We start from the raw sequence: 20179 nt of genomic DNA, 5'->3' as shown, positions 1-20179 counted from the left end.
CTCTCTGTAGACATTTTTAAATTAATATTTTTTTCAGTCTTACCAACAAAAAAAAGAGGAATAATCACAAGGTTTGCCTACTCTCCCCTATTGAATGAGTGTTTCCAAATGGAAGATACATTCTGCTACACTTACAATACTATTAACTACCCCTCCTTCTGAAACCAGAAACATTTTTCGGGTATGTTCCTTAAAAGCCACAAAATGAAAATTTGAATGAAATAGAAGCTGAGTTATTCCTAGGGGTGCCTTTAAAATAAGAAAGTGCCAGCTGTGGTTTTGAAATTTCTCCTGTATTACTACAAATACCAGTGAGGAATGACGTTCTCTCCTTGGAAAATGATGATTCAGGATTATGATGCGAGTCTGGAGACTGGTAAACTTGACCAATATCTGGTCAAAAAAACCCTGTTGTTTTTCAGGTCACCACCAACATTACTTTCCCAATAAACAAGGCCACATCAGGATAACTGGACATGATTTGGGGTATTTATTACAGTTTCATAGCTCTGTTTCATATAATGCTTTGTTACAATTTTGTGTGCATTATTTCAGAAAGAAATCTTTCATCAGCAGCTAACATCCAAAATTTAGGATGCAAACAGCAAATTCTGCTTTCACTACTTCTCTTTCCTCTCAGATACTAGGTTCCTGGCAAAAATCAGATTTCTATCAGCATAAGACACCCTCATTAAAAAAAGCTCTCTACTTGATAAATCTTGCCAGAATTTTTTCAATAAAATACTTCTAAGGAATTCAGTGTTTAAAACACAGGAGAACACACATATTTAATTAGTTGCCCTAAGTCCAACACTAGCAGACTTAATATGCTGTACTACCACTTTAATTTTTATGAAATAATGTAATCCTTCAAATTGCCAATCTGATGAATAAGAAGCTTTTGATTTTATAACATGAACAGTTATGATTACGACTAGACAGTAATTAAAACACACCATCTTCCTCAGCTGTAACTTGAGGCTTGACTTTTAAAGTGAAGACCTTTCTTAGCTTACAGTTGGCTGAAATAGTAATTCCATCCAAGGACTGGAAGAGAGCTCCTCTGAATATTTCATAGGTAAACGTTACCAAGTCAATACACATATTGCACCACTAGAAAAGAGAAACAATACTCTTTAGTAAAACCCAGGAGCTGAGGCTAACACACCTATACAAAAAAAACAGATGGCCTTGAGTAGAAAAATGCAGCAATTTTCATTTAATTTGCAGAACTGTAATACATTTGATATGATTACTCATGTGTAAAATTTAGCTGATCAATGGTTGAAATTTTAAGGGAAAAGCAAAGTAAAAACATAATGATTGTACATGCCTAATCTCCTTATAAAGTCAAGGTAGAAATATTAGCTTCTAATCAACAAATACCAAATATTTTTGAGAAAAAAATCAGGTGCATACATTACTGTTCAGGTCTTAAATCTGAAATTTTGGAAGGAAAGTAACACTTGTTTTGAAGACACCAAGCAATGGACTGAAAAATTCAGTATTTGATTATAACTGATACTTCTAGTGATGAGGTTGAAACATAGAATAATTTGTAGGAATACAATACAGAAAGCTAGCACGTGAAAATGTAAACTCTGTTCAGCTGATGAAAGAAAGAACTTATTTTATATCCTGATTCACAACCCCTCGTGCTGATAATAACAATCAGCTTGTGTATACAGTAAGTTGAACTATCAGAGCCATGTAAAAGATCTATCTAATCACTGAAAGCAGCATGCTGCCTCCTTTAAGCAAAAGCAATGATAAAAAGACAGAGAAGCATTTAAAGGAGACAGATATGTACTCAGATACACTAAGGAATATAGATCTACTCTTTAAGGTTGGTCAAGCATTAAGGTTATTAAAATATTTTGTCATTATAAATGATCAGAGCATCTAGACATATCTGATTCAGGCTTTATTATCTAAATTAAAATTCATAACTGAAGTTCATCTTCTGCTTGAATTTAACTTGGTGTACATTAATGCACACGTTAATCCTGAAATACCTGTACTAGTCTGACATCAACTAACTGAAATTACACTGAAGAAAAATAATTTAATTTCATTGGATTTTGAATTAACAGCAACTTCAGGAGTATGATCTGATACATATTAATTAAAAAAAAATCCAACTACTTCTTCCCACAAAGCAGAAACTTCTTAATGTTAAGTTACCACAGTTGCTTTCACTTAACCTATCTCAAAAAAAGTTATAAATTCAGAGGTTTTTTGTAAAATATTCTCTCTCATGTTTAGCCTTAAATTCACAGCTGCTTAGTATACCGTTATCTAGTCCTCTTCATGCAAATATACATTTAAAAATATTTGAAATCTAACTATTTTCATATCAAGTTTATTTTCTAAAGCAGTATTTGAGACTCCAATCCTTACATGATTACACAGTAACCATCAGGCTTTGTATCCTGTCAGCTATTACCATATGTTGTGGCTGGGAGAGGGGAACGAGGGGAAGAAGATTGTTTTTGTTTTGTTCTCATCAGTTTGACACATAGATTGCTCTATATTTGAAGAACCTGAGGAATGTGAAAGCAGCCATCAGCTGCAGTCTACCTCCAGTGAATATCATCAAAGGTCACTACAGGAGAAGGGACACGTGAGCAAGAGCACTATCATGAAGAAGTATCAGGGACACAGAGAATTTTATAGAGGCTGGATCAATGGGAGAGGTGAAGAAACATCACAAATAGCAGTAATTTTGTAAAGTGAGAATGTATTCCTAATATAAGAAGAAGGATGGAAGAGGTGCAGCACTAAGAGGCTCTGCTGCCATCTGGTAAAGGAGACATACACAAGTATCTTCAATCAGTAGGAGCTGAGTTCTAAACAAGCAATAATTTAAAGAAATTAATAATATACACAAAATATTTCAGATTTTCAACCTCAGTCCAGGTAACATTCCCAAGATACCTACAATTTTGCGCTTGATCATAAACAGAGGAATTTTGGCATGCAGAGAGGTTACAGACAACTCCTTGTGGACCGTTGACAAATACAATCTTCTTTTAATATTGTCAAAATCAGTTATCCTATAAAAGAAAAGTCAGGAGAGAATGGAACAGATCTTTGTCAATTCAATAATCCAGTATCTTTGGGAAATCACAAAAAACCTGTTCATGGGCAGAACCTTTATGTCAGTGACAACAAATATGGAATTAAAAAATTCTTTTACAAGATGAGTAATGAGATTTCTTTCTCCAATTCAAACTTCATGGCTATATCCCTGCATATATAAAATCACTTTACATGCTAATTTCATTTCAACAGTCTACACTCTTTGCTAGATTTCCACAGCCCTTCAGAGTATGAAAGAATTCAATTTGTATGAACTAAGAACCCAGTAGCCTTTAATAATCACAAGTATTTGGCCCCTTAAGCTTGTCTTATCTTGGGGCCTGCTAACTAGAAAAACATTATTTGCTTTCTTTTCCTAAAAATGCCTCTGTCCCTGCATATAGATTTTTTTCAGCTTAAAGGTAAACACAATACATTGTCTATCTGTTTTACTTCACAAGGACTTACCTTCAAAGGTGAATTATAATGCAGAAGTTTATTGCTCACTATTCAGGTCATCTCACAATGATACCAAGGACACTGAATTTCAACATTTCTAATAAATTCAGACTACAGCCATGGTCACAAAAAAAAAAGGTTTCCTTTAAACTGATAAAGAGGGTAATTTTTCTGTTCTGTTTTCTTCAAGTCTTGTTAGCAGCTGTACTGGTTTTGGGTGGGATCCAGTTAAATTTCTTCAGGGCAACTTGGACAGTGCTATGCTTTGGGTTTGTGCTGGAGCAGTGTTGGTAACTCAGGGATGTGTTTTTGGTAACTCAGGGATGTTGATAACTCAGGGATATTTTCATTGCTGCTGGGCACTGCTCACACAGAAGCAAGGCTTTTTCTGCTCCTCACCTCATCTCACCAGGCAGGAGGCTGGGGATGTATGAGGAGCTGGGAGGGGACACAGTCAGGACAGGAGATGCCTCCTGACCCAGGGGATGTTTCAGACAACACAGTGCCATGATCAGCAGAAAGAACTGTGGGGAAGGAGAAGGAATGGGGGAAGCTCAGAGCTACCTTGTTTTCCCATGCAGCCCTGAGCTGGAGCCCTGAGCTCCTGGAGATGGCTGAACATCTGCAGGCCCATGGGAAGGAGCAAATGCCTCGTTTAGATTCTGGTTCCATGTGCAGCTTTTGCTCCCCCTACTAAACTGTCTTTATCTCAGTGCACAAGGTTTTGCACTTCTACCCTTGTGCATTTTCTTCCCCAGGAGAGAGAGGGGCCTCTGTGGCTCACCTGCTTCCTGGGGTGAAATCACAGCAGCAGCACAACCTTGACAGTCCCCAACAGTCCTTCCTTAACACTCCAGAGTGCAGATATTACTTTAAAGGCTGCAATCTGGGAGAATATGCTTAATCTATGGGGAAACAATGATTAATTTACCTATTATTTTGAACAAGCCTGTTTCTAACAGATGGGTATTTCTCTGTAATTAGCAGCCCCTCTGAGATGACAAATACTTATAAAAAACAACTTTTTTGTCACTACTTAGTGTTGCTAAAAGTAATTACTCATAATCATTCAAATTCTGGGTTTTACTTTAAAATAGTGAGACTGCTCTGTAGCCTTGGTGCTTTTTTTTTTTTAATTTATTACTGAAAACACTTTTTCATTAGCTAAGGACTACCCATAGCTTAAGTAATGAAATTATAAATTTGCAGAATAACAAAACATTCATAGCTTTCCTTAGGTCAGATTACTTTGGGGCAAATGACATACTTTACTTATTTCTTTAGTTATTTTTGCCAATTTGAGAGTTTAAGCAAGGACAGTACAAAGTATACTGCAAGTATGTAAATATCAAAAGGTTCTACCAGTACAGGCAATAAAAATAGAGAAGCACCTTCTCATTCCCCCATAGTCATTAAGACCATCACCCAAAGCAAACTGTTCACCAGCTTTCCAGAACTTGCTGATTCTTTCCTCTCCCTTGCAGATAACCTGACCTTTAATCTATTCATCCTCATAACATGGGTGGGCAAATGAAAACAAAGTGGAAGACTCATTATCTGTTTCATTTTTAAAGACTGGCAGTTCCTTTTATAAATCACTGCACTTGAAAAGCAGAAATTCCACTACTATGCCAAGAAAAAACTATTATACCCTCACTATTGGTATTGTTTGACAGGAGAGATTCCAGAATCAGCTGCGCATATTTTTATGAATGGACAAATTATACCAAGCCCTTGAAAACTGATTTCATCAGAACACTTCCACGTGTCTTACAGTGCTGGTACCTGGGCTTGATCTTACTTTTGAAGAAGTTTAAGCAAGATGTGAAATAATTCCATGAAGATCACCAACAAATGGGCCACATGGCTAAGCCTTTGATTAATGCATAATTCCAGCCATCACTTTACTTCCCATATAGCCTTTGATGAAAAACCTATGAATCTAGTTTCTAGAAACTCTTCACTCTAGATCTTGGGTGTTCAGAAGTGCTAAAATTCAGTGCACCAAAGAAGTCCAAAGCAGTGGAGCAATGGTTGCTGGAAGCTCCCTGGATTTCCTGGTTATGTGTAGAGCTGAGCTGTTTTGCTGAGAAACCAGGCCTCTACAATAACCTGAGTACTGAGAAACAAAAATACTATCCTTGCTGAACCCCAAACTGCATAATTTTCAACAGAGAATGTTACTTTAAATGAGGCTATAACAGAACAGTAGAGCCCAGAATTAAGTCATGCATATTTCCAAACAACTGGCAATAAAACCTAAATTCACTCTATACTATCAGTTCAATATGCTTAAATTTTATTATTTATTTCTTATATGAATAGGTTTATCTCTCTCCCTCATGAAAAAAAATTAAGAACCTTGGTTATAGAAGGGCCATTGGTAAATTTACAACTCAGTTACATTCCAGAATGTAACACTGAACACATTTGTTTAGATCAAAAAACATACATTTATATCAGACTCTGTCGTATAAGTCTAAAGTAAGACTTTTTATGACAATAGATGTGCCATAAGGAAGGGGCTAACCTAAGATGCTCAGATATAATCACTCCTAAAGAAGTGTAATTTATTTTTGTAAATACATTTAAAATAATAAAAATACTTATATTCCACAGGCAAAAGTAGGCGAAACATTCAAACAGGTAAATTAAAAAAAAAGCAAATGGGCTTAAAATTATATAAAATAATTTATTTCCCAGGAGAAGGAAGATAATTATTTAAGAGTTAGTGTAACTTTCAGACTTTTCAATTACATTGCTTATTGGAAAATAAAAATAAAGAAAGAGTCTGGAGAAACTCTTTTCTGAAATAATTCAGACAATGGGAGCTAGAACATCAGATCTCTCAGTTACAAAATGAGTCCAGAATACTTTTCGTGGCACACAACTTTTTTTCCGCTATCCAAGAGCAGAACTTATGTTAAACTTACAATAGCAAGAAGCATCTGCAGCACACATCTTGATTTTCAAAGATGAATTTAAAAAATCTATATGGGAGTTAATGTATTTTTATTATGTCTGTGCTTGAGTATTTATATCTAAGGGTCAGATGTGATAGAAAAGTAATGAGACCATGTTGAGAAAAATGAGGTGGTCAACAAGAAAATCAACCTCATTTATAATAATATTCCTGTGATCAGCAGGTGCATAACTCTTCCAGCTATGGTCATTAACTGCATTCATTTCACACTTAACATCTACATTTGCAAGCCATTTGAAAGTAAAATTACCTTCCAATTCAATTTTCAATTTTATTTTACATCTTCAAATTTGATTGACTATTTTGCTCACAATGGTAACTATAGTGAGATTGCAAGTGAATGGTAGCAACTACCCAAGAGCACAGATAGACTCATCTCCTCAGATTGCCTATTCACTTTGCTTCTGTATGGATAAATGGATAATAATTTATAACCATTTATTAAATGTTCAATTCAAGGCTAAAAATGAACTTAGGAAAAAACAATACTGAACTATTGAAGGGATGCTTCATTTGTCAGGATCACTTGGTCTTCAAATGAAAGTGTTTTTCTCTTTATAAATGATGTAACCTGGAAGTTTACCAAACATAAAAGCAGGTATTTCATTGATGTTGTTAAGCTCCCATGCAATTTAATACTAACAGAAATCTCTTTGTATCCTGGTCAAAATCCAGAGAGAATTCTCTGCTAATGTTTCACTATTAGTACATTAGTACTTAACAACTGTAGTGCCATTTTCTCCATAAAAGGCATGTGCTTCCTAAACATTACATGGTTACATCATTATCATCATCACGTCCATTTTAAAGACAGAAAACAAAGTAATACCAATTGTAGCAGGGCAGCTGATCTGCCCTGCTTGCAGAGTCTCAAATTTCCTTATTCACAGGCACCCTGTACATCACATACATTTTATTTTATATGCTACTTGTAAATTGGTCTTGTAGGAGATACTACATTACTGAGTGGCTGCCTGATGATCTGCTATCCAGAGCAATGTATCCTGCCCTCATAAAAACAGAAGTAGTTACATTGAAAATCATCAAATCTCTGCAAAACAAGAGATCTGGAAGACTGACATGTCACCCAGACCTAGAGAACAAGTTGTACTGTATACTGTAATTTCCTGTTGATATTGTTTTTCTGGAGAGCATTAAGGAAAAAAACCCCACAAAGTGCCCTTAACCACTATCCATAAAGAAGGAGTAATACAAGTGGCAAGCACAAAACAAGAATCATCAATTCTGGTTGTTAGAATGAAAATATTTCAAAATATGAGCAGTTATGAAGAAATGGTAAATCCCGACCTCTCCCAACGAAAATATAAATAATTAATACTTTTAGTACTTATTAGTGTTTCCATCTAAAGTTCTAAAAGATGTGATGACTGGGAGAGTTATTATAATTTTTTTACTTTCAAATCTATGAGTTAAAATCTCCTTTGCAAATTATTAAATTTAAAATAATACTTCTAAGACTATTTCTGTATTTCACTCTTGCTTCACAAAAAATGAAGGAACATGTCTCATGCTACTAAATACCAGAATTTCAAATAATCTCTCAGCTAAATCTATTCAAGAAAGTTTACCTTCATTCTCTATCTAAAATCTTTCAATAATTTCAGATGTACATGATAGAATTAGTATCTATGTCCTGCTTTGAATTTTAAGAGGTTGGTCTAAGTTTTACAAGACTAACCAAGATTCATATTGTTCTGTATCTGAAAACATGCTGGGTGTTTAGGTTAACATGAATAATTTATGATATCTCTGTCAGCACAGCTAAAATGATGACTGATTATGATAGCATCTAATTCACATAAATTCAAACTGTTACGGTATCTATGAATAAATTAGCTATGCTTGTAAAACCTATTATGTTGTAGTTATTAAAAATCTCGAAGTAATAAGCTTATATTTATAGAAACAACTGTTTGAAAACAGGAAATATGGTACCAAAATATATATTCCACTGTACTGTTCATAGGCCTTGCAATAAGATTTCTTATCAGCAAGCACAACTACTTCAGGAATAAAGCGATTTTAACTCCTTTTTCCCTACAGATTCCTTCATACATAACTAGCTTCAAAAGAAACTTATCAGGTATGTTCCAGAGTTTGAAACTCTCAAAGAGTTTGCATTAATTCAGAATATAACAAGAGCTGATGCCTTCTGGAGCTGGCTAAGGCTAGTGGCAAGCAAAGCTAATTTGACTATGAACAGTGGGATAATAACTGAGCCAACCTGTTGATAAGTGCAAAGGTTGAAAGGCTGAGGTTGGAACACCAGGAAGAATTAAGAAATTAGGAGACATAGGTACCATTAGAGTGAACAGCAATCATGTGAATCCTCAGCACATTCTGGCTGGAAAGATGATCCATAAGGTCCTGAGTGATTCTAGGAAGGGGCAGCACAGCAGAGCCCCACAGCACATTACTACTGAGCACCACGTCTGGGTTTGGGGGGCAGCGGCAGCTCTCACTGACAATGGGCATGTTTGCTCTGCAGGTTTTCATGGCAGAGCTAAGGGGAGCTCTTAACAGAACTCAGACTTCCCCAGATACAAGTTGTGCCACATTTGTTTTACAGTTGTTTACCATGCCAAGATTTAAACAAGTTTGAAGCAGCATGAATTGGCCATCAGTGAGAGAGGCAGTGCGGCTTCAGAGCTGCAGCAATGGATGAGTAAGAACCATGCCCGAACTGGGGAAAAAAAAGTCTGAGCGATACAAAGGGACTCATACAAGCCCACAAAATGTTTCAGTACATAACCAGGAACTGAGCATCTCATCCTTGTTCTTACATCAGATCAGTCTACTCTTTTTGTTTTGGGTTTTTTTTGTTTTTTGCTACTATGGTACAATTTCAAGGTCTGTTTCCTCACATCAACTGCTCTACTCATTTGCTGTAAAACTTTCCAATACAAGATGTGCTAATTTCATGTGATACCCAACACTGAGAAAAACTGTATCAGAAACAAAGTATGACCACAACTGGCATTACAGTTCTTTAGGAATAAATGTGTGAGTGCTTGTCAAAATGCCAAGCAGAAGTACTAACACCCACATGTCCATGTATTGGGAATTAAAGCAAAAATGACAACACAAGCCAGATGCTGTTTTCTTTTACCTGCAAATATTTTTCAAATATTGAGTTACCTTTGCTTTTTTCAGAAAGGTAGCAAAATCCATAACACTGAAGATTTAACAACTGGCTACTGCATTTGCAGCAGACAGCTATGTTCAGCGTTACTAATAGCTTTGCTATTATTTGCTCCAAAGAAGCTGCATAAATTACATGCTCTCTACCTTAGTTGTGATTTTATTATGCTTCATCAAATTTTTCATCCACAATCTATTTTACACATTTTTACACACATCAATACATTGACTATTAATGTGGTGGTATTCATCTAATCATGACACATTAAAAAGTATCTAAAATTCTATTAAGATTTCCTCTGAAGAAAAGATAAACCAGCTAATATATGGTTTGCACATTTCAGTATTTATGGCAGGAATCTCGAATGACTGGTTGACAGCAGCAAGTTAGAAAGTTTAGCTCTGCTGATGCCACCAGTGATGGATGGTCTTGAAGAAATTCTTGTTTGCTGACCAAATCAATCACTGAACAGAATGCAAAAGAAGACAAGGCTCAAACTAAATTCCTATTTCCATCTCTCTGCAGAACGCGAGAGCAAGAAATGCAACATAAAGCTTCATGCCCAGCTATTACAGAACTTGTCAGTGATTTTTACATAAAGTAAATTTCATAGCATGGCATGCTATCAATTTTCACTTGAAGCTGCTCAAAGATTCAGCACTAAGTAGTCAGGTTGTGTAAGAAACCATCTTTGAACATTAAACTTCAGAAAGCAACACCATCAACACTCTGCCTGCAAACAAGCCAGAGATTTCTTTCAAAACATCTGGAAAGAAGGGAACTGAACAGCAGTCAGACGGCAAGAAGGACTTGCCTTTATTATTTACTGGATTATCTTAAGTCTCCTATGATAAAATAAAGCATTGTCTGTTCTGCAAGTCTTGAAGGACTTTATGGGTACAAGTAAGTTACAGTTGATTTCAAATACAAAACTCAGTATTAAAACTATTTTTAAAGAACTTTTATTAACTTTTTCATACAGTTGCATTAAGTTGGGAACAACTGATATTGTACTTTTAAGACATAAACACCTTCATTCAAAGTAACTGGAGCTCCAGAGAAAATATAGTTAATATGGTTTATATTATATGCATTATATAGCAATATAGTATATATTACATAAAATATATATACAGCAAATACAACATAGAAGTATTTAAATATTTAAAAGTACCTAAGAATATAATAGGAACATATATTTGCTTTTATAAGAGGGATATAGTAAAGATGGGAACAGGAAGTAGAAAGAAAAGATGAAAAAAATGTAAAGTCTAAATATAAGCTGGAAAGAGAAAAGGCAAACAAGGGTGGGAGAGGTGAAAGAAAATGTTTTTATCAAGAAAAGCAAGCAAAAAGAAAAATAAAATTAGTAGAAGTAGAAAAGAAGTTCTTGTTAAGAAGGTGGCAAATACCCAAAAGAATCAAATTGAAGATGACACTACAAAAAAAATCTGAATTCCTGCTCCTGTCATTAAATCTCTGCCCCTGCCTACAGAATGAACATGAGAAACAAATCTCGGTTTTGAGTTGGTACTTGGTGTTTGGTCTCTGTGTGCTGCATGACATATTCTGTTTGTTTTGTCCCTTTGTCCCTTTAAGTGCAAACTTACCGAGGGTCAAACAGAAATAAAATCCTTCTTTCACTTTACACAACTTACTTACTAATTTAATTGATATCATTCAACTCATCTTTTCTTGCAGGGCTTCTAATGGCCTAATATTTCTTTTCTCAGTCCAATCTCAGATATTCCATGGGCTACAAAGCTGAGTGAGTTGTGCTGTTTAGATATAGTAGAAACAGATGGTGTCACTAAGGGAGAACTGTTGTCCAAAGCCTGACAACTGCCCAAGTTTAAAACTCTATTAAATAATTTCACACCTAACTAATAAAATGTCTGTTTCTACTGTATCTCTCTTTCTTCACAGTGTGGAACAAATTATACCAATTGAGCACTCCATTTGTTTTTCTAGCTTTTCAGTATTTGTTTGGTAGTGTTTTTCTCCTCCAGTTATTAGAATATATATTTCTTTTTGCTTTGGACCAAAGAGCCCTCTCTTATGACTTATGAATAAGTCTCATGAATTTTCAGGCAGTCCTCATGCACCAGTATTTTCATATGTTTGACAAATTTGTGCTCCATTTCTTTGGATTTTTCATCATCTTCATTCAGGATTTTTTGGAGTTCGTTCTGTCTTCAAAGGAATGTCAGTATTTAAAACATCTAAGAAATAATGATCTCATTAGCTTAATTACTTTTTATTGACTTGAGAAGTCACCATGCTTTAATGCAAAATATGCCACCACAATTAATGACTGCAATCGAGAATTCACTTTAAGTATTCAAAGAAATTTTATGCATCTTACAGTAACTCAGTGGAGAAGTCTTTTCCCAATGGCACAAAAATCTGAAGTGTCAGATATTGCTGCACCAGTCCCACTAGAAACAGGAAAAAAAAAAAGTGCTGTGTGCATGCAGATGCACATTTCACTATCCAGCATTTCCATTTTGTACCATATGCTGTGCTCCTACAACACTATTTCCCAAGGTTCACGCAACATATGAACACGAGAAAAACCTGAAGAAATCCAATTCAAACTGCAATAAAAGTATTGTTTTAAAAGTCCCATCTGTGGCTTTGGTGGAATTCTTATGACAGCAAAAGGAACTTTTTTTTTTAGCTTACAATTTTTGTGCTCCAAGAGCATGAAGAAAATAAATGTCCCATAAGAATTATAAAATGAAGTAATACTGTCCTATCAAGATTATCTTATAGTGATGTTAAACTTGCACTCATGTTGATGACAATTTACACCTTGCTAAGCAACTTCAACAAAACCCTTGGGTAAGAATGCAATTCAGATCATGACAATGCCTCTCAGTGGAGGCTTCTCATCTTTAGAATAATAACAAAGGAGTTTGACTGAGGGAGAAAACAAAAAAATTCAGGTAGCTCCCTGTCAAGGGAAAACAGTACAAAGCTGTCTGAATTGAACCATATGTTGTTTTCTCAGATATTCCATCAGGAATGACACAGGCTCCTTTTCATTGACTTCACAAGCCTGAACAGCATGGCTCCTCCTCTAAAGAATAACACATCAGAACTTTCTTCTTTTGAGGGCCAAATGACACCTTAAAACTTCAAATTAGATTTGCATATATAGTAGCTTTTATTTTGGAAGAGTATACAAAGTTCCAGTGCAACTGGGAGACCATATACTTGATTAATGAAATACTTGAGGTACATATACCTCGAGAGAGGAAGAGACCAAGACAGAAGGAAACAGAATGGTAACAGATGGAAACCTGACTGCAGTATTCAGCATTAGCTAAAGTAAATTTAAAACCAAACTATTTTTAGCAGTGATTACCCACACAATAAATTTTTAATCCTCATTTTAATATTTAGCAATAGTTAGCATCTGTTTTAATTGTTTACTGTTTGCTGTATTAGTTTATTGTACCATTGAAAATAAATTAGTTTGGTTTCTCAAAAATATACATCACATTAATATTAATTTTAATGAAGATAACAGCCAATTTCTTTTATGAAAATCAGACTAAACTTAAAGGCCTTACAGAATCACCAGCCCAAGGAATATTTTTTTTTTTTGGTGTTGATTGGGAGAAACTTATGTGTTACTGTATACCCTACATTAGAAGTACACTGGTAGATTCCCATTCCATTTGTTTAAAATCACCATCTCAATTTTAATTCAAAAGCAAGCAGTTAGTTCTAAGCCAGCTCAAGTCACTCCCACAAGCCTTATAAGGTACAGCACCCTGTCACGGAGTTTATGATGATTGCTGTATTGCAGAAGTCTGCATTGCAGACTGCTTGGATTCTGGATTATTGTGGTGCAACAGACATCCTGGGAAAGCACTCCACAGTATCCTTAAACACCGATTACATAAACACAGAGGAAATTTGGGTATAAATTTCTTGTACCACTAGCGCTTATTTGATACAAAACTAACAATTATTTAAAAAGTAAAATAAGAAAGGGGACAAGAACCTAGTTTCCATTCATTAATGCCAGTAGAATTACTGACTTTATTAAGTGCTGAATGGAATCAGAGGTTATTTATCAGACATTGGTCTGTAGCAGGATCAGGTGCAAAGTGACCTTGGCAGCACCAGAACATGTCAGATCTTCCCTACAGCACTTACTCTAATATGGCATTTCTGTAAGTTTTACTTATTTGTCACTGACCTGCTAAAAAGTTAAAAAACTTTTCCATGCTGAATTATGTCTGAACTAAGGGAGAATAATGTTTAGCATTCCAATATAAGATTGATGTAATAATCAGAACAGCATCACAGACATTGAATTCTTTGATACTCACAAGTTTGTTTGGTTTCCCTTGGTAGCTTCATTTTGTTGATTAGACTGTTTCCTTCAAGTACAAAAACAAAGCCTTTTAGTTCTTTGTCGTATTCCTACAGAAAGGAACAACAAACATAAGCATCCTCCTGTCAACCAACCATGCTAGTAACATATCAGAAAATGCAGATGGCACTGCAAGTATGACTGGCTCACATTTGATGGCAAAAATATAATCCATGTAAATATGTCCTTTGCTTGTGTGTTTTATGAACAAATATTGCTGACAAACAGGATTCACGAGTCAGTGAGCAAAGCTCAATTCACTGGTTACCAGAGTGCCAAAATTACTTTCTAAATATTTAAACTGTAGAATTACAGTGTGACCAACTCAGTCTGCAACAGCAGTCTGCATACAGAAGTAATTTAAGTAGTCATTTAGTCTGCCAAAATGATAGAACTGCAAGTGACAACTCCACTGTCAGGTCAAAGCCCTCATTACCTTCTAATTTTAAGCTTCATTCACATTTTTCTGGTTTATACTCTAGGTTCTACAGATTTCTCTAAAAACTTACTTTTGATATAGCTGACGGGTTGCCAAAAATCTTCCATTTTGCTCCTGGGTTCTTGCCTTGAGCACTGAATATTTCAACAAACCGGCCCCCCTATGATAAAATGGTTTGAGGATACATCAGCCAGTCAAATGCTCAGCACTAAATTATCAAGGGTCAAGATGAGAACCTAAGAATCCCTCTGTATCTTGTTGTTACCACAGTCAGTACTACTGAGCAGTCAGACAGCAGAATGCCAATAACAACTTCTAGACTACTATAACATATCAATTCATGTAGTCAATATTTGGCTTTAGTAAAGGATTAGAAGATAAAACTGAAGGAAGACGATGGAGTATTTTTAAATTATTTTATTTATTATATCATTCTCTAAAAAGCAAAATTATTGTAGACATTCAAAAACCATGCAAGAGATGACTAATTTATATTTGGATAAGATTTCTTCAATTTCCCAAATGAAGTGAGTTTTAAAACATGCTGCTAAAAAATAAAAGGTGTTGCAGACTGGATGTTTTGTCTGATTTCCAAAGGAAATGAAGCTTACACTATTTGTCTACATATGTGAATGGCTCTGCCTACATATTTTGCAGTAACTTTTCTACTAGTTACCAAATTTCAACCTGATTTGACCAAACAAAACTTTATTAACTTTTCTGGGCCAACTTAAGCAGCCTGGGAGTAGATCTGTTCCAGGCAATATCACCATGAAAAGGGTTAGGGCTACAGCCTTCATGAGGGAACAGAGAATTACTACTGGAAAAAGATTATTATGGATGTGCCTGTCAGGTGAAAACTCCTGACACAGAGCTTGTACCCTACTGGACCTCAAGGAATCCAAACACAGGCTCTTGGCGAGGTTGGCTTCATCACCTCTGCTTAGGGAATTACTTGCTTCTAGATTTTTGCCATTTGATGTCGCAATTTTTGTGACATCTGATGCACTCAGCCTACAGTTTGCTAAGCATTTTTCAGCAGCATGGTTGACCTAATCAATCATTACAACTCTGCCATTCCCCTCTCATTTCTAGTTGCCTGCACTCCCCAATTCTCTTTATGCTCAGCTGCCCAAGCAATTGCCTGCAAGTCAGAATGAGCAAGAGGAGCAAGCAAAAGAAATGCTCCTCAGATTAGTTTTTCAGAGAACATCAACTCTGCACTGTATATGAATCAGGTATTTTCCTCTGCCCACACACACCTGGCAGTTAGAGCCACATGGCTGATCCAGCGACTGGACTTAGGAAATTCTAAGGAAAGTCAAAATGGCATTCCATAAACTGCACTAAAAATATTTTTTAAACTTTTAATGGATTAATTTTTTAACATGGTATATTACCAACTTCCAAGTTACCTGATTTATTTTAGGACCGCAGAATCAAGCCCTCAAAAAATTAAAAGATTTTTAACTGCCAAGCTGTATGTGCTTGCAGCAAATCTTAAACAAGTGGCTTTTTCTTCCATCCTTGCAAATACATTTTGTTAATAGCACAGCCCTTGAGTTGGCCCTGATTTGAGGTTAAACTGAACAGAACATGGAAAAATACCAGACATGACATGAGAAAATGTCAAACTAACAGTGATGCTACTTTTGCTGACAAAAGTTACTTGGTGCTGTGGAGGATTGTTAGGTCTCATGAGGGGCCCCAGTGTAGGTAGGCAAGAAACCACAAACTCCACAATCAACTGGAGGGTAGTATGGGGCACTTTTGGGAGCACAATCCTGCAAAGCCAGTGGCAGCTAGGCATCAGAAATTCCATGAAAAGCTGAGACAGCCTAGGGAACAGCATCAGGAATATAAATTTTCAGTACAGAAGTAGAACATCTGGGACCAGTGGGGAAAATGCAGTTGGGGTGGGCAGTTCTCTTGGGATGGGACTGGTGCAGAGAAAGGGAGGGCAAAGTGTGGTGGAAAGAGAGGCCAGGAAGGAGGAAAAGGGATAATGAAGCTCCAAATAATGTGATTGCTGTTGTCACATGCTTGTGCTGGACCAAGGGAATAAACCAACCCCCTTTTCTGACTACACCTTAGGTGATGGAATCCTTCCATAACTGCATGGAAGCAGATGTGCCTTCCCTGGCCCACATGGGTAAAGAACAAAAGCCATTGGCAAACTCATGTTGTGCCCATTCTAGACCTGACAGCTACCCACTACTTCATAACAATTCTCCAAAAATACTGGATTATGAAACACTCCAAAACACTCCTGTGGCTGGACTTTTTGCATCTCAGTATAAGCTATTTTAATTGAGCTGTCTCAGAGATGAAATGAAAATGGGTAAAAATTAGACTTATTTCTGTTTTACCTGATAGTGGTTTCTGAACATTTTTCCAATTTTCATAGGCAGAAAATAATTTTAGCTTCTCGATCAGTAAAGACACTTGCAAGCTATGCTGAAAAACAGAAAAAAATACAACTTTATGTAGGATTTGACATGAAAAAAATCCTATGACAGTCCAGCCATATTTTAAAACATGTGACTACTATTATAAAGTACTTTTCTGAGTAGAAATGTGTATCAAAAGAATTAGCACCAAAATAATATTGACACTGACACTGTCTTGGAAAATAGTCTCTTTGTGCATCAAGCACTCAGGGCTGCCTTTCCTTATATTCCAAGTAGAACAAGTAATTTTATGTCAGTCCTTATTTTTTATCAATGAAGACTTTCTCATCCTTTAAAAACGCTTAAAAATCATCTTTAACACATATTTTTTTATTGTTCTTTGTTCTCAAATGCCCACTGGAAAACATTAAAATCCATTAAAGAGGAGCTTAACATTCAATATAGAAAAGTAGAAACATGAACAGCTGCAACAGAAATCTCTCCATCTAGAGGTATTTGGCAGAGACTTCTGAGACAAGTTATCTTCTTTCACATTCGGCACTCTTCTTTGAGGATGATGACTGTAAGACTCAAACCAAGCACTTCAGTTATCTGAGGGCTGCTCAAGTCACTGAGAATTAAGAGATATCTGCAGTTACAGAACTGGAACAGTGGAAAGGGAAGGGACTGACACTGGACGTCCCTCTTTGATCACACTGAGCGTCTGGGGGCTCACCTGGCATCCACAGAAAGTGAAGAGACCCTGAACATAAAAGGAAGTTGTCACTCCAAAGACAGGGAGAAATCAGCCACAAGAGACAACAAGCACCTTCACTGAGAACTGAAAGTGCTCCTCAACTCACACAAGAATCCTTTCACAAGACTCTGCCTCACTTTTATTTGATATACTGCTCGCGTTCAGTTTGGGTACAAACAACTTAAGAATTAAATTATTTTTAACTACTGGATATTTTTTTCAGACTGCAACCAGTTTTTTACAAATAGAAACAATATGCTGGCCAGGTGATTATAAATACAGCTTCTCATAATGAACAGTTCAGCTCTCACAACCAAAAAGTAACAAAGTTAAAAACAAAACAAAGAAAACATACATGACTACAAATGGACTAGAAATTCATTGACAATATGCATGAGTTCATGAAGAATGAATCCATCTAAAGGATTAGGGCAGCATTCTATTTGAAAAAGTAAATAATCATTCATTTATGAAAACATGATGAAATCTATTGATATTTATCCACGTTTATTTTAATCAGCAACAATTAAATCTTAAAGTTGCCTGTAAATAAAATAAAAATGGAAAAAACAATCAGATATTGTAAATTTACCCCATGCTGTTACCAGAAATATTAGTTTGTTTAATTTTTTTTTATTATAAGGAAAATGAAATTTAAAAACCCACAGCATTTTTAACAGGCCTATCAAAACCTATAATTAGTATTTTGATCAAATTCATAACCAGGTGACTCTTCCTCCCTTCAGTGGAAGGTAAACTTGGAAACCCAAAGTTTACAAGCATTTGTGTGTGGACAAGTCATTCAGCTACAAAGCTGATCATTGTAAACACCTCTGTGAAATCAGTGAAATGTCAGTTTGTTTTTCATTCAGGCATGAAAAATACTGCAAGTGACACTGCAATACATCTTTGCTCCTATATTGCTTAATTATAACTTACTAAATTTCATTACTACAAATGAAGACTAGAAATTACCTTTGCTATTAAGATTGGTAGCCACTAAAACCATCAAGTGAATGACATATTTGTCATGTAATTACTGAGGTAATGTTAAAAAGTGCTTTCATTAGGCATCAAGTATTATTGTCTTTAATTATAGTAAGCTATTCTTAAAGGAGAGAAGAGTCTGGAAAATTGATAGTTGTATTTTTCCTCTTTTCACCTTTCCTCCTCCCAGTCCCTCCAGAAAGTCTAAAATTCAAGAGTACTTAAAATCCAGAGGGACTATTTAAAAAAATAATCAGCAATTTGAAATGCAAGTCTTCAGTTTTTTGCATAGTTATCAAATAAATAGGACTTCTATGACATCATTTTAGAATGCCATAAATTAGTAGCTTTCTCATTTTTCAGTCACAGATCAAAATTATTTTTTTAGTGTCCCGAACCATGAACCATGAATGTCTGTCCAACTGGAAACACAGGCCTAACATATCAGTCAATGACAAATAATCAAGAAAGTAATCTATAAAGTTAAGCAACAATGAAAGATATTTATCTTTGAATAGATTCCTATCTGAATTTACCTTGTGATGTCTTGGTTAGTGCCGTGACTTTGATCACTGGTTTCACCATGCTTCTTACATCAACAATAAAGTAGCAGCATCCAAAGGGCCCCTTATTCCTTCCATTCACTCAAGCCACTCAGGACTCTGCAAAAACATCTCCATCCTATGGCAGCTTCTCATGTATATTTCAATAATATCTGGTGTTTGTGCAGTCCCAGATTCCAACAATTGGTCCTTTGAAAGTAACAAGCAAAAAAGTATTTCACAAACAGCAAATGCAAACAGACCTTCATGCTTTCTTAATCTAATTAGTACTAAGCACTGCTCTAAATGCAGGAGAGACAGGGATGGACAGATCTAAAACCCTTCATAGTCATGGTTAGTCCCTTGTCTTAAAAGGCACTATTTACATAAGTATAAAAATACAAGCTTCTGATCAATATCCCAGTGTTGGAAAAGCAATGTTTATTTGAGATTTTTTTATTCCAAAGTCATATCTGTGAAGCAAAACAAAGTGAATTTGCACATACTAGTAATTTGCATTGAAAAATGACACGAATACACTATTTTTGGCAGGGCACACAGGCTCAGACCCAAGACTGTTCATACATATAACTCACCATCATGGGCCCAAAGCCAGAGCTGATTTATGGCGGCTGGGACACGCCAGGGAGAGCAGTTCATCACTGATGAAGGGTTTTAGTATCTCCCAGACAAATGAATTCCACATATTAAATATTTAAAGCTGAGTTTGTAACACCACCATATATTTTCTCAAAACACAAGTTACCATAATAAATGAGCGGAAAGACCATTAATAAGCTATTGCAAGACTACTGGCGCTCCATCGGGCAAAGCTTTTATGCTCAAGGCGCAGAATTAAGGGGAAAAATAACTCAAAACCGAGCCTTTCGCTTTATAAAAACTGGACCGCAAAACGCTTTGACACAAGACCGCGACCACCTGCGGCTCCCCCTTCGCTGCGCAGCTACAGCGGCACGGCCGCTCCCCC

The 20179-nt window shown here is 35.9% G+C and overlaps 1 protein-coding gene across 1 annotated transcript in view; it reads right to left on the bottom strand.

Annotated features, from left to right (window-relative positions):
* Positions 1-19305, bottom strand: part of CUNH3orf67 (chromosome unknown C3orf67 homolog) — a 65088-nt gene extending 45783 nt beyond the window's left edge. The window contains 7 exon segments of the mRNA XM_031056314.1: positions 936-1113; positions 2942-3056; positions 12052-12124; positions 14033-14126; positions 14586-14675; positions 16885-16972; positions 19186-19305. Coding sequence (XP_030912174.1) covers positions 936-1113; positions 2942-3056; positions 12052-12124; positions 14033-14126; positions 14586-14675; positions 16885-16905 — 571 coding nt within the window. The 5' untranslated portion in view covers positions 16906-16972; positions 19186-19305.
* Positions 19306-20179: the final 874 nt, after the last annotated feature.

This window comes from Geospiza fortis, unplaced genomic scaffold, assembly GCF_000277835.1.
Source record: "Geospiza fortis unplaced genomic scaffold, GeoFor_1.0 scaffold70, whole genome shotgun sequence".
NCBI classification, from domain to species: Eukaryota; Metazoa; Chordata; class Aves; order Passeriformes; family Thraupidae; genus Geospiza; species Geospiza fortis.
The sequence above is the reverse complement of the archived record's forward strand: the minus strand, read 5'-3'. Positions and strand labels throughout refer to the sequence as shown.